The sequence below is a fragment of the Neomonachus schauinslandi genome, chromosome 8, assembly GCF_002201575.2.
Source record: "Neomonachus schauinslandi chromosome 8, ASM220157v2, whole genome shotgun sequence".
Taxonomy (NCBI): Eukaryota; Metazoa; Chordata; class Mammalia; order Carnivora; family Phocidae; genus Neomonachus; species Neomonachus schauinslandi.
Genome location: NC_058410.1, coordinates 115,102,990 through 115,125,594, shown reverse-complemented (window position 1 = coordinate 115,125,594; position 22,605 = coordinate 115,102,990). Strand labels below are relative to the sequence as shown.

General features: G+C 43.4%; 1 protein-coding gene across 1 annotated transcript in view; it reads right to left on the bottom strand.

Moving 5' to 3' along the window:
* LOC110575661 (diphosphoinositol polyphosphate phosphohydrolase 1) overlaps window positions 1-21,282 on the bottom strand; it is a 117,163-nt gene extending 95,881 nt beyond the window's left edge. Inside the window, exon 1 of the mRNA XM_021684655.2 lies at window positions 20,897-21,282. Coding sequence (XP_021540330.1) covers window positions 20,897-20,995 — 99 coding nt within the window. The 5' untranslated portion in view covers window positions 20,996-21,282. The remainder of the gene's footprint in view (window positions 1-20,896) is intronic.
* Window positions 21,283-22,605: the final 1,323 nt, after the last annotated feature.

Genomic DNA, 22,605 nt, shown 5'->3' with positions numbered 1-22,605 from the left:
AAAAGCTACAAACTTTCAGTTACAAGATAAGTAAGTTCTGGGGATGTAATGTACAGCATGGGGACTATAGTTAACAATACTCTATTGTATAGTTATTTGAAAGTTGCTAAGAAAGTAAATCTTAAAAGTTCTCAACACCAGAAGAAAAAAGATTTGTAACTATGTTACAGTGGAGAAACCAGACAGACCTCACCTTAACCGAACAATCAAGGTTAACATCACCAGTAATAAGATACATTGACATCATGTACCTTTTGATATGATGCACTGACAAGGACACATCACTTCTGTGATATTATCGCCAAAAATGCATGACCTCAATCTAACCATGAGAAACCATGAGACCCACATTAAGGAACATTCTACTAAATAATTCACTACATATTCTGCGTGAGACTCAATTTTCTTCAGATACTTCAAAACAACATATCAAAAGACACAGAATCTGTATTGAATAGCAGATAAGAAAACCCAGCTATCAATTATCTAAGGATATTTGGAGATTTGTAAATTTAGGAGATTTGTAAAAAGTGCAAAATACCACCACTCTTCACTAAATCTCATACGTGCTTCTTATGAATAAGGACTGGGGAAAGACGGTGGCAAATGGAGAGTGGTAATTCTTTAAGATGGTTGGCGGTCATACTTTTAAAAATGTGTACTTCTTGAGACTAGAGAAAGATAAAACAGTAATTACTGTGGTTGCCAATATTACCTTCTTATGTGATTTAACAATGTCATTTACAACAAGAGAGGAACATTTAAGCAAATGCTTTCATCCATTCAATGGGCACATAGCCATTAGAATGTTTATGCTGAGTTCAGATTAGGGGAAAAAATGTTTATAATACGTGAAAAACCAGTTTATAAAATTGTATTTAAATCAGTCACAATGTTGTAAAACCCAAAAACCATAATGATTAAAGAATTTCCTCTGTACGTTTTGGAAGAAATGATTTGGAGGTTACTTATCCTCCCAACAACTGTGAACCTGCTATGTATAAAGCACCATGCAAGCACCAGGGAAGGTGAACTCCGAGCAGGGGAGACACATTAGAACTCTGGTAACTTACCATCTAGTGGGCTCAAAAGAGGGGATGTTTTCCAAATTCACTACAGTGAGCATGAAATAGCTTTATAATGGAAGGAAGACTAATAAAACTGCCTTCAAAAATAAGCCTCTGGCATTCAAACTTTGCCCAAAATATCCATGTTTCTGATAAATTCAGCTTTCTTCCCACAACACACATGTGCTGGCTCTGGGATGCGTGATCAGCCGCAGCCAACGGTGACAATAAGCAATAGATGCTGCTCAAGTCACTATCGACTATACTTCTATAATTGTATCATGGCCTCTCATTCCACCTGCTTTGTTTTGTTTTCAATGCTGGCGCTGGGAGTCAGCTTTAGAAATGTATTTTTATTCAACTTTCTTCCTTTCCACTTATTTAACTCCTTCTTGTGGATCTGCCAGGAAAAAAACAAACTGTTCTTTTCTACCTGTGTATGCATTATTTTACCAGAAATAGCACAGTAGACAGATGTGAACACCTTTTTGGTTTCAGTTCCCTTATCTCACTGAAATGGCTGGATAGATTTTGTCTAGGGTTACTTCCAGGTTTACAAATTTCAAGATTCTATAACCTCAGGTCTTACCTCCTTCCATAAAGCCCTTTCAAAGTACACTCACACTGCCCCATTTATTACATTTAAATCCTTTTTAAAGTTTATTCCATTAAATTTTTTCTTTCCCACTTCCTATGTTTTTGGATCCCATGCCACACTGACATCTATCTTGATGTAGCTGTGGTAGGCCATTATGATCAGGATCTGATGTGATTTTTTTAAGGTCTGCATAATCTCTATTAACATAGTGGCAGCAAACTCCTACTCACCCTTCAACACCCAGATTTACTCCTTTCCCACTATTTCCAACTTTCCTATTCAGCATTAGTCACTCCATTCCTTAAGCATTCTGGGCAGGGTTCTTTCACAACACTTTTTTTTTTTCCACAACACTTCTCTCACTGAATTGTAATTATTTGTTGACCATTGGGATTCCTTCAGTGTTCCTGTCTTAGTACCACTGGCTAACAATTCTTGGGTACTCAATACGTACCTGGGAAAGACTTTATCTTCCCTCATTCAAGTTTCATAGAACTTCATAAATTAGGTGCCATTTTTTCCCACTTTACAGATGAAAAAATTGACTCTCGGTTAGTTTCCCACTCCCCTGACCTTATATAATGCTCCTGAATCAGTCCCCAACCTTGAAACATTTCCTGTTTCCTTTCCCCTCTCCAGCTCCTACATGCAAAGGGATAGGGAAATACAGAAAATGTAAACACTATAAATTCTATCCTCTCTTTTGAAGATGGAATTTAAGTTTCCAGAGTTCTAAAACGGTCTTTCCTGCTTAAAGTTCATCCTCCGTGGTGCTCTACACACAGTAGGCCCACAACTGCTTGTGAGGATACAGACCATTCAACCTCCAACCTTACAAAACTATTCTTTGGATCCCAACCATACTAGTCTGCCAGACTTTTTCTTGCCTCTGAAATTCCTATGACCAAACCACTTTCAGTATATATATCTTTTACTTCTCAGAAAGATGGTGCCACCTGGAAGGCGTTTTCTCAAATTCACATCAATATAATTCGGGCTCTAGGTTTTTTCTTTTATCTACCCTCCGATCTCAGATGAAAATGTACTTCTTTCCTAAAAACCTGTCCTAATCAACCCACATCCAAGCTGATCGCCTTCTATACATACCCGTTCCCCTCCTTCCTACCTACCTACATCCTATCCTTTCCTAAAGCACAAGATTGACGACTTCAGTGTTTTGTCTCCAACATGAAGTCTCTCCAAAGCACAGCCTCTACACTTTCTCTAATTGTTCCACGTACTTTAAGTCCTGTCTCTTCCATTTTTCTATCTGCCCCCATATAAAACAAATAGCTGCTTGTTCAACTGCACTGAAATGCCTGAAGGAAATTAAATTAACCAATTTAGAAAAGCATTCTTCCTAGAGACTAGGAAACACATCCTCAGTTTTAAAAATCATCACTGCATCTAGATTAGTACTTTATATAAAGTAAGGACTCAGTAAATTCTTGTTGACCAAGATGGAACTTGGAGACTATAATGTGTATTTTAAGAAACATCCTATAGTTTTCATAAACTTATATTATTAAAAAACATTTTAGGGGGCACTAAATAGCTGGCTCAGTCCGTGGAGCATGCAACTCTTAATCTCGGGGTCACGAGTTCAAGCCCCATGTTGGGGCAGAGATTACTTAAAAATTTTTTAAAAACACATTTTTAAAAATCTGGTCCTTGATATCCACAAGGTTTAAAATATTTAAAAATTCACACACTCTCAAATATTCTTTAGGACAATTCTAAAATGAGAAACTATAAGCATCGAGCGTAGAGAGGGTATGACGATGCTGGTAAGCATTTCATAAAAATATCAGCATTTAGGCCAGTGTTAGTTACACTTGCTCTAATTTGACTGGATTATTCTTTGGCCATTTAAAATCAATTTTACAAACTCTAGCAAGAAGAAATTTTTACCATAAAAAATGGAAAAATGTTAAAGCCTCCACCATGAATAAAATGAAAAAGCTCTCCCAGGGAAAAAAAACAGAGGCTCCTCAGTGCTTCAGTTAAATGTCTGCCTCCAGCTCAGGTCATGATCTCAGGGTCCTGGGATTGAGCCCCAAGGGAGCCTGCTTCTCCCTATTCCTCTGCCCCTCTCCCACTGCTCATGCTCGTGCTCTCTCTCTCACTGGCTCTCTCTCTCAAATAAATAAAATCTTTAATAAAAAAAGAAAAAGAAATTAATAAAAATTTGGACTCTGCACATACATTTCCTCTGGTACACTGCATTAGTGAGGAGGTTACCTTAAAAACTACCCAGGAGGTGCATTAGACAGGGCTCAAACCAAGTCTGGCCATCTGTAGTCAAAGGGACTGTACTGAAAGAAATATCAAAGGCTCAAAATAGTGGGGTGGCAAGGACCAAAAAGCCAGGCTTGGAAGATATGCCCACACCATGGCACGCCAGGGCTGGCAGCAAAAGCCTGGATCTAAAACACAAACATCTGGTAAGCACATAGCCACTGCCCTCCCCCTACCTTCCCCCCAACCTCCTCAGGACTGGAAGCACTGAGCCACAACTAATGGAGCCTGAGTCCTGCATCCACACAGGCACACCAGAGAATGGGCACACACACTGTGCCCATTCAGTTCTTGGGATGGGAGGGTGGGCCCTCCCTCCTCTCCAAAGGAGGATTTCTCCAAAAAGAAGAGAAGAATGCTCTGAGGAAAGAGGAGCTGACCAGAAACCCTAAAAATAACAAGCATTTATCCTTCTCCTCAAAGACAGGCACCCACTTGCAAAGTCACTCACAGAATGACTCTACATTCTATTCTCTGATTTTCTGCCAGAAAAATCAATCGTTCAGTACACTCTATATCTCTGCACCATGGCCCACAAACTCTTCTCCAGAGGCTCTAATGCATATGCTACTGCCTCAGCTGCCCTTGGCCTCTTTGCCCAGTCAGACCCTCCCCCAAGTCCCTTGATCAAGTCCTCTGCCAAGTCCTTCCCAGACACGCACCTTATTAAACCAAAGAATTCATCTCCTCATTTCTTTCTCCCACAGCACTGTTTCTAGTTTAAAAAATGTTTTAAGTTTTATTATAAAATCAAGCTACAGGGATTATTTTAAATAAAATTCAAGGTATTAAAATAAATTGGTTTTCTTTTATGCATTTAAAATATTTTCTTAGACATGCCATAAAGTACGAGTTTTTAATGGTACAAAGTATTAATATCATGAAATAAAAAGTAAGTTTAATTTTGAAGGATTTTCCTGGTTCCGGTGGCAGCTCCAAAGTTCCAAACTAGTAGGGTTCTCTGTTGAGCTTCTCGTTTTCAAGTCCTGGGGGATGAGAAGTGTCTTTATTCCTCTCCCAGACATTGGTTTGGTTGGACCCTCTTAATTTCTCTTTCTCCAAGTACAGTTTTGGGACAGAGTGGGGGAGGCAGGCTGAGGACAAGAGCTTTCTTTATCCAGAAAAAGGCTTCTCTTTCTCTTTTCTCTGTCAGGCTTGGACATTTGCCTAAATGATGGTAGGTGCTCCATAAATGACGATCTGAGGAAAGGAGAAGGAAAGATCGTGGACTGCTGAACAGCGCCATGCTCGTACAAACAGGGCCCAGCATCACCAAGTACTCTGCCCTGTCTGGTACCTCTCCTAACACTAAAACTGTCATAAAAGATGAAACCAGAGAATCACTGAAGTACTCTATTTTAAGACCTACTTCAAATTATCATACTATACTGCAACTGCTGGCTTATTATCTCCACTGCCGACTGTAAGCAACATGAAAGCAGGGACTGTGTCTGCCTCATTCACTGGAACGCAGCACAGTATCCACTCTCAAGAAGCACAAACTGATTTAATTAACAAATGCAAACTGGCGCTCACAAATTCCCATAACCTTCTTCCCACCACAATTCACTGCACAAGCCCAGGTTGCAATGAAGTTAGAAATTGTCTTTTTCTTAGCTTTATATTTACATGGCTGACACCAAATGTTAACTTGGGTCAGGCACTGGGCTAAGTGTTCTATATATTAAGTGATTTCACTTAGTCCTCCAACGATACAATAACATAGGGAGGTACTATTGTTGTTACAAGTGAGAAGATGAGGCGAAGAGATGTAAAGTAATTTGCTCAAGATCACCAGACTAGTGAGTGTACTTAAGAGCCAGGGCTCCAACCCAGGTGTGTCTGACTCCAGGGCCTAAGCTCTTAAACACTACAGACATCAAAACTCAAATGCCACTCTATGGGGCCTGGGCAGGGGGCACAAGTGTGTGAAATCAGTCAGAATCTTCTGACACTGACTTGTCATGTGTCTAAAGGAAAGAGAAGAAGGAATATTTTCAAATACGCACTCCCTATTTTTCTTGAAATTTACAAGGGTACAAGAAATATTTGACCTTTCTCTTAACTCTACCTTCAGAAGGCAGTAACACCTCAGCCACCACAATAAATGTTAGCTGTCACTGGGCCTCATTATCAAGGGGACCACAGGGAGTGGTAAGGACGGTGGCCCGCTGAAGAGAGGTGGGCAGCCCAAAGGGTGGCCGCCACTCAGCTCTGGCCACAGTCATCCCATAGGAAAGCTGGCCCAGATCTTCTTATTTTTCAAGAGAAACCTAAAGACCAGATTCCTTATTTGAAAATTTTCAAATTAAAATGTTGGAAACTAATTTTTTTTAAAGATTATATTTATTTATTTGACAGAGAGATAGAGAGCACAAGTAGGCAGAGAGGCAGGCAGAGGGAGAGGGAGAGGGAGAAACAGGCTCCCCGCTGAGCAGGGAGCCTGACGAGGGGCTCAATCCCAGGACCCTGGGATCATGACCTGAGCCGAAGGCAGCCGCTTAACCGACTGAGCCACCCAGGCGCCCCTGTTGGCAACTAATTTTTAAAAACTGTTTAATCATCTTGCATCCCAAACACAGGCATGAGCCGTCAGCATGTGGTCCTCACGACACTTCAGGGCAAACAGGATTCCAAAGGCCTCTGACTTTTCATGAGGTCACCTACATGGCCCAATGTCCTCCACCTGGAATTTTCTCCGTCAGCTACCCAAATCTAACCAAGACATTTAGGTGTGGCCCTACAAACTCCATAAAACTGTCCCGGACACTCCAGCTCATCTTCACAGACTCCTCCAAATTCACAATAAACACTACCCTCCATCGCTTCTTTTATTAGCTTATATTTTTCATTCTACACTGCATCCTGCCAAGAGCTCACAGCTAGCTCCTCAGGAGCTCACATCCTATTCTACACATCTCAACCTCCTCAGTTTGGAGTGTTCTTTATAGATACACAACTACTTTCGTAATTAAAAAAAAAAAATTCCTTTTTGGAAAAAAAAAATCACTCATGGTGTCTGACAGGATGACCCCAAGCTATGTCCTTATTAAATGTTGAATCTTTGAAAATACCATAGAAATATAATTATTACACACAGAAACTCTCTGGATTATTTTTCTAACTCATTTTACCAATAAAATCTAAAAGTTTCATCTTATTATTATTAAAGGCAGTCTATCCAAACTGCAAAACCTCCCAGGAAAACAATCAGTGCTGCAGTGAGAGGTGTAAAGGCCCTGAGTCAGGGCTCAGCACAGTTAGTAAGTGATGGCTGAATAGAAGTTTAACAACCAAGTCATTTCTGCAAAGAGGAAAAAAATGAAACATTAAATAATTAAAGTTCCAGTTACTCAAAATATGTTAATTCAAGCTACTCACATATACAAAGTGTTCTATAAAAGCACATATCTTCTCTTGAAGAAGTTTACTAGGATTCCTGAATATTCAAAGAAAAATCACTATCCTTCCTCTTTTTTTTTTTAAGATTTTATTTATTTATTTGAAGAGAGATAGTGAGAGCAGGAACACAAGCAGGGGGAGTGCGAGAGGGTGAAGCCGGCTTCCTGCTGAGCAGGGAGCCCAACGTGGGGCTCGATCCGAGGACCCCGGGTTCATGACCTGAGCCGAAGGCAGATGCTTAACAACTGAGCCACCCAGGCGCCCCCTTCCTCTTATTTTTTAAGTAATCTTTATACCCCTACACCCAATGGGGGCCTTAAACTCACGATCCCAAGATCAAGAGTCGACCCCAAGATCAAGAGTTGCATGCTCTACTGACTGAGCCAGCCAGGTGCCCTTCCAGGCAGTTCTTTAAAATGACTTTACTGTTTTATGAATGAAGAGAACTAAGTGTATACAAAGAAAGTCTATTTAAGGGATCATTTCTTTTGTATGTTTATAATAGTCTTGCCTTCTCTATAAGTTTGTTTCTACTTGCTTTAGATTTCAGTTTTTAATGTTTTTGTAATAATTTTCTTTACATGGAGTAGAAATTCACTCTATCTCCTTTTGGAAATGCTCACAAAATACACAGATGTAAGATAATGTTTTATGATAATCAAGTTATTAACTTCTCATCTCGAAAAAGAGTTAAGAACACTACATCAAAAACTAATGATGTACTTGGGCGCCTGGGTGGCTCAGTCGGTTAAGCGTCTGCCTTTGGCTCAGGTCATGATCCCAGGGTCCTGGGATCGAGTTCCGCATCGGGCTCCCTGCTCAGCGGGGAGTCTGCTTCTCCCTCTGCCTGCCGCTCCCCCTGCTTGTGCTCTCTCTCTCTGTGTCAAATAAATAAATAAAATCTTTAAAAAAAAAAAAAAAAAAAACAGGCGCCTGGGTGGCTCAGTTGGTTAAGCGACTGCCTTCAGCTCAGGTCATGATCCTGGAGTCCCTGGATCAGTCCCGCATCAGGCTCCCTGCTCGGCAGGGAGTCTGCTTCTCCCTTTGACCCTCCCCCCTCTCATGTGCTCTCTCTCTTTCTCTCTCTCTCAAATAAATAAATAAAATCTTAAAAAAAAAAACTAATGATGTACTATATGTTCACTAATTAAACATAATAATAAAAAAATAAATAAAAATAACCAAATACTTATTAAAAGAATCAATGTTGGAAAAAAGAAAAAGAACTTAAAAGTGTCCTAGGGGCTCCTGGGTGGCTCAGTCGTTAAGCGTCTGCCTTCGGCTCGAGTCATGATTCCAGGGTCCTAGGATCGAGCCCCACATCAGGCTCCCTGCTTGGCGGGAAGCCTGCTTCTCCCTCTCCCACTCCCACTCCCCCTGCTTCTGTTCCCTCTCTCGCTGTGTCTCTGTCAAATAAATAAAATCTTTAAAAAAATAAAAAATAAAAATAAATAAATAAATAAAAGTGTCCTAAACTAAGAATTTTCTTTTTTAAAGATTTTATTTATGTATTTGACAGAGAGAGAGAGCATAAGTAGGCAGAACGGCAGGCAGAGGGAGAGGGAGAAGCAGGCTCCCCGCTGAGCAGGGAGCCCGATGCGGGACTTGATCCCAGGGCCCTGGGATCCTGACCTGAGCCGAAGGCAGATGCTTAACCGACTGAGCCACCCAGCGCCCCCTAAACTAAGAATTTTGTAAAGTATATTTGGATAAAGCCCACAAAAGGCATGATCTTCCCTGCCTGGGATGCATAACCAGATTTGCACACAGTCCACTTCTAGTTAACTGAGCAAAGAAAACAGCAGCACACACGATATAAATGATAAAATGTCAAAAACAGAAAAAAAAAATACTCATATTTGCTTTGCAAATATTTTGGTGCTCACATTTGAATATGGCTGAATCGTTCTAGTAATTCTTTTCTATTTTATAAATAAGAAGGTTGCACTGTGATGATCTTCCTAGGTCAAGTTTCCCATACCCAGCTCTGGGTTCGCATTTTAGGGGACTGGTGCGAGGAGATAGAAAAGAAGGTTAAGGCACAGTCTGTTAGAAGGAAAAATCTCCATTTTCTTCCTTCTTGAAAAGGGGAGGGCGCCTGGGTGGCTCAGTCGTTAAGCGTCTGCCTTCGGCTCAGGTCATGATCCCGGAGTCCCGGGATCGAGTCCCACATCGGGCTCCCTGCTCAGCGGGAAGCCTGCTTCTCCTTCTCCCACTCCCCCTGCTTGTGTTCCTGCTCTCGCTGTCTCTCTCTCTGTCAAATAAATAAAATCTTTAAAAAAAAAAAAAAAGAAAAGGGGAAAACCCAGTTCTCCCCTATTGTGTTTCTTTCCTGAGCGTCTCCTTCACTACTCACAAAAGCACACTTCACTTTTGATACTTCCGGTCACAGAATGTGTGGGGTTCCCCTACACGAAGCAGGTCTCTGCAACACCAGCTGGGTGTCCTACAATTAACTTGATTCTGGCACTATCTCTACAGCTCAGATCCCGCAGGTTAAGAGCTCAGTCCCACAAGTCCGCCACCACCCTTTCCGATGCCAGTCGCAAGCCTCCATTATCACTAATGCTTCCAACCAACTGGCTACAGATCAGAGGTTCCAACAGCCCCCTCCGTGGGTTCAGTTAATTTGCTAGAGTAGCTCACAGAACTTAGAGAAACACTTCATATGTTTACCAGTTTATTAAAGAATATGGTAAAGGATACAGATGAAGAGCCAGATAAAGAGATGCATAGGGCAAGGAGCTTCTGGCCCCATGCAGGTGGGATGTGTTACCCTCCTGGTGTGAATGTGTTCACCAACCTGGAAATTCTCTGAACCCTGTACTATTGGGATTTTTATGAAGACTTCATCACCTACGAATGATGGATCATTAACTCCATTTTCAGCCCTTCTCCCTTCTCAAGGCAATGGGGGGCAAGGCTGAAAATTCCAAGCTTCTAATCATGGCTTGGTCTTTCTAGTGACTGGCCAGGAGCCATCCAGGAACCCACCCAGAGTTGCCTCATTAGAACAAAAGACATTGCTATCACCCAGAAAATTACAAGAGTTTCAGGAGCCCTGGTTCAGGAGTAGAGGACAAAGACCAATATTAGAACAAGAGATATTCTTATCACTTAGGACATCACAAGAGTATTGGGAGCTCTGTGCCAGGAACCAGGGCGAGACCAATACATGCCTTCTATTATCTCACAGTCCCTCAGGAAGAGCTGAAAAGCCACAATTCCACTCAGAATTCTACCTACTCCCCATTCCACAGCTGGGGACAAAAGCATATAGCTAAAGTGAACAGCCTCCTACCAGTACTAGGAAGGTACTTTGGCTTAAAAGGTCAACTCTGAGTAGTCTAAACAATGAGAGTTTAGAAACTGGCAAGCCCAGTCTGACCCGGACAACTGCTAAGCTGCTTCTCAGGGGCTTGAAGGCCAGTCAGACAAGCAGCTGCCACATCACAGCACCGTCCTGACACACACAGCCCGCTGCCAGCACTGATGCTATGCCCGCAAGCACGCACGCCCCCCCATTCCCAGCAGCTCCCCATTCTAGAAGGATCCCTGGCACTTCAGGTTATGGAACCTCAATAAAACTAGTAAGTGCTGAAAAACCACAGGCATTCAAGCGGCCTGGGTTCAAATATATTTCTAGGAAAAACTAGCAAACCTCTGTCCTATTAAACAAAAATACTCCCCAATCTTTCATTTGCAATGCACTGCTGTCTTATCTTTTATAAGCTAACTACCTCTTTCGTTCCATATCCTCTGTACCTTTTGATTTTTGTACTCTGTACATATATATTACCTATTCAGAGTAGCCTTTCTGACTAAATTACCCTAGGAAAGTGTAAAGAAACTTTAGGGTCGGGGCGCCTGGGTGGCTCAGTTGGTTAAGCGACTGCCTTCGGCTCAGGTCGTGATCCTGGAGTCCCGGGATCGAGTCCCGTGTCGGGCTCCCTGCTCGGCAGGGAGTCTGCTTCTCCCTCTGACCCTCCTCCCTCTCATGAGCTCTCTCTCTCTCATTCTCTCTGTCTCAAATAAATAAATAAAAAATCTTTAAAAAAAACAAAAAACAAAAAAAAAAAACTTTAGGGTCTTTTCTTTGGGTCCTTTCAGATTTCTCTCTTAAAAAGATGACAGAACAGGAGCGCCTGGGTGGCTCAGTCGTTAAGCGTCTGCCTTCGGCTCAGGTCATGATCCCAGGTCCCTGGGATCGAGCCCCACCCACATCAGGCTCTCTGCTCAGCGGGAGGCCTGCTTCTCCCTCTCCCACTCCCCCTGCTTGTGTTCCCTCTCTCCCTGTCTGTCAAAATAAATAAATAAAATCTTAAAAAAAAAAAAAAAAGATGACAGAACAGTATTTTCATCTCCACTTGTACATTTCTCAAGCACAACTTTTTCTAATCAACCGTCACCATCACGTCTACTCCTCACATACCAGGGAAAGAAGGTGGTTTCGTGGGATGTTACTGGTTTGTTTGCTGGGTTGCTATAAGTGACAGAGGCAGGGCAGAGTAAAGGAGAACCAGGAAAACTGGAAAAGTAACGAAGCCCCACAGGAAATGGTGGCCTCCCACCTCTGCAACATCTCCCACCCTCTCCTCCCCTTGGCCTTCGGCCGCTCTGGCCAGCTTCCTGCTTTTCCCCCTTGCCAAATTGATTCCCACTTGGGGCCTCTGTAATTGCTCTTCCCTCCGTCTTGCTGTTCAGAGACTACCTGATCCCAATCTGCCAACACCCCTGCCACCACTTAGTCCCATCATACATTCATTTCCGGCCCAGCACCACCACCACTGCCTAAAATCATCAAGTTCACTAATAGTTTTGCTCATTTACTGTCTCCCTGCATCTGTTATCAGAAGCTTCACAAGAGCAAGAGCTTCCATTCTGCCTTGTTTCACCACTGCATTCCAAGAACAGTGTCTGGCCTAGAAGCAGGCACTCAGTAAGTTTGTACAACAAATGAGTAAACGAACGGACGACTCTAAGAATGAACATTTTTCGGGGTGTCTGGGTGGCTCAATCAGCTAAGCATCTGACTCTTGATTTCGGCTCAGGTCATGATCTCAGGGTCGTGGGATTGAGCCCCGAGTAGGGCTCCTCGTGCAGCATGGAGCCTGCTTGAGATTCTCTCTCTCCCTCTGCCCCTCTCCCTGTTTGTGCTCACACACCCTCTCTCTCGAAATAAATAAAATCTTTAAAAGAAAAAAAAAAAACAACTACGAACATTTTTCCCTACTCAAAGGCTTATTAGTAAGCTAGGCAGCAAGGGTTTCAAGAAGACTGGGAAAAAGGCTGTGGGCATTCTTGAGCGCTTCCATGTCACTTTAGGACAGAAATTCTCAAACTGGATTTAAGGAAGTCTTCTTGGGTATAGAGAGGATGTTACTCAGCAAGTTGACTTTGAGTGCATATGTTTTATTACTAAATTTTAAAGTTTGGGGACTTTATTTCTAAATTCAATTCCTTATTCTTCTTTTATCCACATATTATCTTCTTTGCCTATGAAAGTTCTTTCATTCTGCTTCATACCTTAACCACCATAAATCAAATGCTTCAAGACTCGGCATTCACAAACCTTACATCATGTCTCTTTCACTTTGACCTAGATAAAGTACAAAATGATGATGACAGAAAAATTTTATGACCATCCCTATCAACCTTCATTTGCAAACTGATTACTACTAACTAAACTTTGGAATCCAGATTTGATATACATTGTTGGCTATGAACCACTATCGACAAGTCATTAAAACAGTATCTACTACTTGATTGCAGTTTGTTGACGTATTTATTTACTTACTAATAAAAGGTTCCAGGCTATCAGCAAAATGAAAATCCTTTTTCCTCAGGTACTACATCACTAGGGTTGAGGATCAGTACATTATATCAACTACCCAACACCAATCCTGCAAGATGGCACAGACTCACAAGTTCAACATCTGAAAGAAATCCTAAGTGCCCTATCATGGGAAGATCCATTGAGATTCAGAAAAGATTTACAACCAATTACACATACACTCCCATTGGGCTGATACTCAACATTATCAGACACCCTGTCACTAAGACACTGGAAATAAGAGCTAGAAGACTTCCCTGAAACATTTTTATCAACACATTATTGGTAGACACTAGCATTCAGTATATTTTGGGTATTTTCAATTCCTCTACTAGCCTGTAAGCTTCTTAAAAGCAGGGACAAAGTGTTCATTCATTCATTCACACAGTCAACAAATAGCATTGAGCATATACTATGTTCTAAGCACCAAGGATACAGGAGTGCATAAAACAAACAAAAATTTCTATCCTCATAAACTAGCTGCATTCTAGTGGGAGGAACAGAAACAAATAAGTATATAACATGGTCTTGGTGGTGATATGTGCTGCCCAGAAAGAAGCCCAGGAGACACAGTGACAATGGACTGGTGTTATTTTCTATAGCATGATCATTAAAGAGCTGTCTGATGAAGTGAAAACTAAGCCTTAAAAGACCTAAAGTAAGGGAGCAAGGCATGCAGATAATATGGGGGAGAACCAGCACAGAGGCCAGTGAGGCTGGAAGAGAGGGATGAGTAAGAGGGAGAGTAGTAAGAGATGAGGTCAGAGCCATGGCAGGGACCCAAACATCCAGAGCCTAGGGGGTCATAATTAAGATGTTAGATTCACTGAGACAGAATACCACTGGAGCAAAGAAGTGACATGATCTGACATCTATGTTGGAAGAATCACTCCAGCAGCTGTGTGGTAGACAAGACTAGAGGAGCAAGGGCAGAAGCAGTTAGGAAGACCAGTTAGGAAGATTCAGCAGTAGTCCAGGCAAGAAGTAATAATGGGTTAGGCTAGAAGAACACAGTAGAGGTTGAAGTGAGAAGATTAGGCAGGATCTGCTGTCAGATTAGATGTGGGTATGAGAAAGGAGAAGTCAAAGATGGCTCCAAGGTTTCTAACCTGAGCAACTGGTAGCATAGAGATTTCCTTTACTGAAAGGCTCAACTGTAGGAGAAGCAGGTTTCTGTTGCTGTTTGGTTTTTGGTGGATGGAATCAAGAATTCAGTTTGGGGGGGTGCCTGGGTGGCTCAGTCGTTAAGCATCTGCCTTCAGCTCAGGTCATGGTCCCAGGGTCCTGGGATCGAGCCCCACATCGGGCTCTCTAATCGGCGGGAAGCCTGCTTCTCCCTCTCCCACTCCCCCTGCTTGTGTTGCCTCTCTCGCTGTGTCTCTCTCTGTCAAACAAATAAAATCTTAAAAAAAAAAAAAAAAAATTCAGTTTGGGTATTTTAAGTTTGAGATGCCTATCTGATATCCAAATGGAAACACTGAGTAGATTGCAGTATATTCAAGTCTTGATTTCATGAGAGAAATTAGGGCTAAAAATAGACAGTTGAAAGTAATCAGTATAAATATGGTATTTAAAGAGGGGACCAAATGAGATCATGTGTGTGAGCGTGTGTTGGGGTGAGGGAGTAGTTCAAAGATTGTGTCCTTGTGCACGGCAATGAAAGAATTCAGGAAAATGAGGAGGAACACAATACTAAGAAGGAACAACCAGAAAGAAAGGGAAGAACTAGAAAGATGTCCTAGAAGCAAGGTAAAGAAAGGAATGTAAGGAATGATGAGGTAACAAGGATTCAGGACTGGCCACTGGATTTGTTAACTTGTTATCTTGAAGACTGGCTCCAGCAGAATCACAGAAGAGTGCCTGAATGGAATGAGTTCAAGAGAAACTGGAAGAGGGAAAATGGAAACAGCAAGTACAGAAATATTTTTCTGTGAAGGGGAAGAGAGAAATGGGATAGTAGCTGGAGGGAACATGGGGCAAGGGAGCATTTCTTTTAAGATGGGAAATACTTTAGCCTGTTTGCCCTGGGAACGATAAAGTAGAGAAGGAAAGGCAATGAAGCAGGAAAGACAGGACACTCACAGGAGTGAGGCTGCTGGGCGGGCAGGAGGGGATGGACACAGATACACAGCAGGCAGACAGCTTGACTTTATGAAGGACCACAGATTTATTTACCTGTGTATTCCCAGGATCTTGTACAGAGACTAGTCCATAATAGGGCTCTCAAAAAATGAATAAACTAATGTATTCTTGAACAAGGGCTCTTCCTTTTTGTACTAGGCTATGAAGAAAAATAGAGATTGCTTCACACAAAGTAGATATGCAACACCATTATTTACTGAGACATGAGAATCACTGGAGCAAAAAAAAAAAAAAAAGGGCAGGGCAAAGAATGGAAAAGAAGGAGACTGCAGGGGCGCGTGGGTGGTTCAGTCGTTAAGCCTCTGCCTTCGGCTCAGGTCATGATCCCAGGGTCCTGGGATGGGGCCCCACGTCGGGCTCCTCGCTCAGTGGGAAGCCTGCTTCTTCCTCTCCCACTCCCCCTGCTTGTGTTCCCTCTCTTGCTGTGTCTCTCTTTGTCAAATAAGTAAATAAAAAATCTTTTAAAAAGAAGGAGACTGCAGTTTGATTTCAGACCAGAATTCACATCTCAGGATGTAGCCAGAAAAGGAGATAATAGGAGAAATGTCTAACTGACTAACCAGTATTATTAGGTAGGCACAAGGGAAACCACACACCCCGAGAAGGAAAGACAGAGAACTGACTGGATCAATGCACCTACCATGATCTTAGAGCAATGTAATACTGGACAATGACCAAGTTATGTTACGAAAAGACTCTCCAACCAGCCTGGGATCTACTGGAAGCTCTTCGTCATGGTTATCACCTCTGGGATTGCCACCTGTGCTTTTACTCCCCTCTCTAGAGCCCAGGGGAAGGTGCGGTCTGCAGTGACGTCCTTCCACCTGCTCCTCTGGGACATTTTTACTGACAAACACTCAGGCCACCAGAGTCGTTGCCCACTGAGGATCTTCAATGTCAATCATCTCCCCACCCAACCCCATGAGCTCAAGGAGTTGAGAAAATGAGAAGCAGCAGTCCCTTGCGAAGAGATGGAAAAGCTCAACAAACCAACCTAAGACCCTTAAGGACACTTTTGTCCTTTCTTTTTAAAAGCAGTTCTAATACACAGGGAAATCTGCGACAATCCTATCAGTACTCATTTTTTACCTTGAGTAAAAACAGATCCTAGGCACAGCTTTAATTCCTAAGCACTAAGCACTGCGACATCATCTGGTATACAACCTATGTCACTGGTCTTTCTAAAAGAGTATTTCACACTGCTAGATATTTCAATCATCTAAAATGCCTGTTACACTCCCCCACTCCACTCTGGGGAGGGTAGAAGAGTACAAGCAAGCCCACCTCTAGTATACTTCACTTCCTGTCCCATCACAGAGGCTACAAAAAAGAGAAGAGGGAAAAATCTCAAATGGAAGTGCTTTCGGAGAGCCAAAGTTGAATAATATGACAAAGATGAGTGTCATATTACCCAATCCAGAACAGTAAAATCTTACTCAAGAAACCAGTTTCAGTCTTCTGTACTGTTTATGATAAAATGTTAATTGGAAGATAGAGCAGATTAAAAATATAAATGTATATTTATTTGCTAATCCTTGTTTGTAGGTCCAAGATCTTGTCTTGAGTATAGGTCTATTGTTGAACGCTGAGTTGTCTTTCATATACCACACGCATCATGCATGACCTATGTTTTCCAGTTCAGGGTTTTTTTTGTTTTTAAAAAATTATTCATTTTAGAGAGAGAGAGAAAGCACATGTGTGCACATGTGCAAGCAGCGGGAGGGGAACGGAGAGAGGGAGGAGGAGAGAACCTCCAGCAGACTCCCTGCTGAATGTGGAGCCCAATGCAGGGTTCAATCCCACAAACCCTGGATCATGACCTGAGCCTAAACCAAGAGCCGAACACTTAACCGACTGAGCCACCCAGGCGTCCCTCCAGTTCAGGTTTCTATAAAGAAAAACAAAAACCTGAAAACACTTTATCTATGTGCAGTCTTTCTAAACTTTTAAGACTCCCTCTTCATCTTTTGCTTATCCATATAATTGAGCAGTAATTTCTTTTAAAGATTATTTTATTTATTTGACAGAGAGAGAGAGACAGCGAGAGAGGGAACACAAGCAGGGGGAGTGGGAGAGGGAGAAGCAGGCTCCTGGCCGAGCAGGGAGCCCGATGCGGGGCTCGATCCCAGGACCCTGGGATCATGACCTGAGCCGAAGGCAGACACTTAACGACTGAGCCACCCAGGCCCCCCCGAGCAGTAATTTCTTTTAATGTTGAAATTATTGAGTCATTCCAAAGCATTTAGAATACTTCTCACAAAACCATTCTTTTTGAACTCAAATTTCATGGGCTTACATCATATTTAATTACACTGCATAATTACAAGTATGATGAACATAAACAAATATAGGAATAAAGACAACTGATTCTTTGTAAGTGCGCAACTGGTCGGGAGGCCTCATGGTTGGGGGGTATATGAAACCCAGTAGCTCCCAGAGTAACAACAGCATTCAGTGTACCAAGTTGGTTTAAGTGGAGGTTGGGTAAGAGACTACCTACTATGAACAGTTGGTTCAAAGTACTGTAATAAATACGTTAGTTATCATGAATGCCCCAAACTTAAAGGTTTTAATTTATCAAAATGTCAATAATAATCAGTAAAACTTTGAAGTGGGGGGATTTTCCTATTTTTTTTTTTAAGATTATGTATTTATTTATTTATTTGACAGAAAGAGACACAGCGAGACGGAACACAAGCAGGGGGAGTGGGAGAGGGAGAACCAGGCTCCCCGTGGAGCCTGGAGCATGGAGCCTGATGCGGGGATTGATCCCAGGACCCTGGGATCATGACCTAGGCCGAAGGGAGACGCTTAACGATTGAGCCCCCCAGGCACCCCCCCCATTTTCCTATTGATTCTTGTTTATTAACAGGAAAAGCAGCCCGAGGTCTGAAGTAAAGGAAACGCATTCTCTTCATGCTGTTGGGCCTGTTCTTCTGTCTCTTCCTCTAGACTTTAAGCTCCCTACATATGTCTCCTTTCTAACAGTATCTCAATAAACTGGCTCCATAACCTTGCTGAATATGTTCATACATCCTAACCTGGATCAGTGTTTCAGCTATCACTGCTGGCATATAATAAAATTTTCTGGGGCTGAAAAAACAGAATGTTACAAGGTTTGATTCCATCTATTATCTGCTAATATTTTCCATCTCTTTCTCTTTATATTGTATGTATGTTTCCCGACACTGGTAAATCAAATTTATTAACTAGGGTCCCCTTATACTTACATTACTATTATATTCATGCTAATAATATTCTGTAAACTATTCTATCTTGATTAAAGTCATTGGTTCCCATTAAAAAATAAAATTGGGCTGAATGTCCTATTGAGTTTGATTTTCACATTCCCACAATGTGTGGCAGCTAATACTTCCAGTTTCTGGCACTTCTATTGAGAACATAAAAGTTCTCCCGGAACTAACAAATTACTTCCCTTCTAACACAATTATGTAATCTGAGAGTTGAACGGCACCCTAGAGATTATTTTGTGGTCCAAAATCCCTCCCAATTAAGGGATCCCATTGAAAAGTACTCAACTTTTTTGGTCAGGGAGGTATGTTTACCTTTAAATTCCACATTATAGAGTGCTACACCCATAGTAGGCTCTTAACACATACTTGTTTAATTGAACTGAACAAGTCTAAAATGGGTGCATTTCATTAATTTTCTTGTTCTTTCTGGGCTTTAGCTGTAACATCCACTGAATCTGTAATTAAAAATTTGCATGAATCTTCTGCTCATTAGCCAATGTTCAAAAAGAAATTCAGCAGAGGAAACTCCACAGTCAAATGTTTTAACATTAAGGCTGTTAATGTCAGTATATAATAAAAGTAACAGAAAACGGAAAATAAAGTCTTAGTTTGCTTATGATCTATGAAGACTTTCCAATTTACCCAAAATACTCACATGTTCTCAATTTCTAGTATGATTTTTTTAACGAGTAGTCTTGCATCATTCATACAACTAAATTATACACCCTTCTACTTATAATTGGGGTGCTCACAGACTTGACCACAGTACTGTAGTAAGACATGTTATTATGCTAATTAATTTTCCCTCCAGTTAAAACAGACTGTGATCCCATCTGATTTCCCATAATATGATATGATAATGAAGAGAACAAAGCCTCGGGAGCAGTAAACACCACCGACAATTTTACTTTACTCAAGTATGTATTCCAAAACTACATAATTCACACCATGGCCCCGTTTATTGTATCTGTTTTGGGGACTTTTACAATATATGATAGGACACAAAGTATACATTTCCAAATTCCCTTTCCTCCTATTTTGCTGAACGGGAACACACACACACACACACACACTCACACACTCACACACACACACCCTCCCTCCCTCCCTCCCTCAATAGCACAATTACAGCTTTGCTAATTTTTTTCAGGCAATAAAGTCCCACTTCCTCCTAAATATCTCTGGACAGCAACTCTTGGCAACCCATCTGTCTCTTTCATCACAGCTTCTTTTCATAACTAATGGGTCAAGTTCCTCTCCCCCCATTTCAACACGATGCACTGTACTTGCAGCCCTGCCACGATAGCCCACTGCTGAATGCCAGAATATAGAATATTGAATTTCACTGTCCTTCATTGTTTTCAGTTTAACTGCCATTTTACCACCATGCACAGGAGAGAAACGCTTTCCCACAGGCATCTTATGAATTTCCAAAGCAGCTATTCTTTGTGGATTTACAAAAACGTTTGCCTTCTCTAAATTCCCTTTATCACCACAAAAAAGGCTTTGGGAAGCTGAGATTTTTTTTTTTTTTTAAGTACCCCATGCAAAAAGAAACTGATTTTAAGCATTTCTATTTTGCTAGCAAATTTAATCCTAAACGCCTTACTATAGGGCAATGTCAGGGCAAAGACCTTAAACACTGCTTTTGGCCTTCCCAATTAAAATGAAATTTTCAGGTCATAAAGATTATATTATCAAATGTCCTTTCTTCTCAGCTACTCCAGAAGGCTACCCAGCGCATTGTAAAATAAATTGGCTTTGGCATTTGTACAACGCCCTAAATCTTCCTAACCAACCTCCCTTAGGCTCACAGACACACATAATCCCTCGGCAACCCCCAAACCTGCCAGTGAAGTGGACTATTTCTCTGGCACAAAGGGCCGGCCTGCGCCTCGTGCACGGTGGCCTCTGCACACATGTGTGGGTTGACAAGTGCGGAGCTGCCCTTCCTGGATCCTAAAGCTGGAGGCCTGGCCCGAAAGCCACACACACTTCCCCACCCACCGCCTTCTCTCCGCGGCCACTGTCTCCTATGACAGGCGGCCGGCTCTGAAGCTCCTTGGGCCTGACTCCCGTGCCGTGTGGCCACGCTCGGACCCACTTCCCCTCCGCCCACCGTCCTTCTTCCTTCCTCCTCTTGTTTGGCTCAAGAAATTCCGTCGGAACTTCATTCGGGCCGAGAGGAGCGGCCCTGCCCGCGGCCCCGGCACACCCTCCCCCAGCGGCCGCGCCCCCCGCGCCTCGGCCGGAGGCGGCCGCAAATTCCGGTGACCCCCGGCCCGCCCGGCCGGAGCCTCACCTCCTCCTCGCTCTCACTGCGGAAACACAGGCACGCGGCCCGCTTCTTGTAGCCGTCGCCGTCATAGGTGCGAGTCTGGTTCGACTTGAGCTTCATCATCCTCCAGGCCCGGGTGGGGGTGCGGTGCGGGTCGCGGGAGTGGAGGGTGGGGAGCCCGCTCCGGACGGCGGCGCGCGCGCGCGTCCCCGGCTCGGCCAAGGGAAGCAGGGAGGGGGAGCCGCTTCTCCGCTACACGGCTCGGCCGCTGGCCCGCCACGGCTGCCTCATTCCCCCCGGCCCAGGCCCCGCGCCGCCGCCGCCGTCACGGCTGCCGTCGCCGCCGCCGCCACGGCCGCCGTCCCCTCTGCCGCCGCCACCCCCGACGACGACCGCGCCGCCATCTTGGGCGCGCTGCGTCAGCGGCGTAAAGCCGCGAGGGCCTGCGGGACGGCCGCGCGCTTGCAGCGCAGGCCGCATCCGGGAATTGCACCCTCCCAGTCCGCGCGGCGTAAACGAGCGTCTGGAATGAAGGGGCCGTGCGAATGGAGGCGGCCGAAACGCCAGGAGCGTAGGGGTGGGGAAGGTGGAGCGCGCGTGGAGGAAGTCGGGGGAGAAAGGGGTGCGGGCGCAGGGTCTACCGGCTCGGCTGAGCGGTGGCCGGAGGGGAGACCCGGCTATCCAGCCACGCGGTTTGGCGGAAGGGGAAGCGGGGCCTTGCCCAAGGTCACGCGGCGATTCCGCGGCCGAAGATGACCGAAGGTCAGGCCGCCCCGCCTTCGCCGTGCCCGTTAATCTGGGTGGGGGTGAGGGGGAAAGTCTGGAGGAAAAAGCGGGATGCAATTAAACGCTCTGGAGTGTGCAACCTGAGATACCTAGGATTAGGATGGCAACGCGAGTGAGGGGGATCGGGGGAGGGGCGTTGTGCACATAGCATTGACATGCAGAAGCTCTGGAAGTTTTACTGGCTGGGGCACTAACAGATGTTTATCCTGCAACCCTTGACTGGTGCAAAAACAAATGCTTCCTGTTAAGGTAAACAGGAGGGCCAGAAAAGGAAGATACATAATGCAAATCATAAGACATCATCGTTTCTGGCAATCAACGAGGACTATATAGTGTGGATGTCAGATTGTCCAGGGGAAAATATATATCCAGACGCTGTGGAGCAAGGAAAAATGGAATATAACCTGTGCATGTTCTCAGCAGCCCAGACCAAACATAATACCATGTCCATTCCCTGAATGTGGTGTAAATCCTGTGCAGGATTTGTCTGAGTTGCTCGTTGCCCTTCTTTAATTTGCTTGTATTTTGAAACCAAATCTTAGTTGGTATCTCAGTTACATGATTTATTTACCTCTATTTGGCGTTTGGCAATCAGAAGTCACTTAATACATTGCAACTAATATTGACATTTCACTTAACCCTTGCCACATAAAATGCGGGATTTCAGTTAATTTGGGTCAATCCTCATGCAATAGAATTCCCAAAATCTCGGTCATTTTGGTTGTCTTTCTAGTTTTCTCTTCTGCCATTAGGTCTCTAAAAGGAAGGAAGGAAAAAAACAAGTTCTGGCTATAGAAATCCTGTAACATGTTCATTTGTCAAAAATTTGAAAAATACAGAGGGCATAAAAAACTAAATCATGTATTTTTGAACACATTCTGTAGAGATCCGTAGCCTGCTCCCGCCGGCCCCCCCCCCCCCCCCCCCCCCCCCCCCCCCCCCCCCCC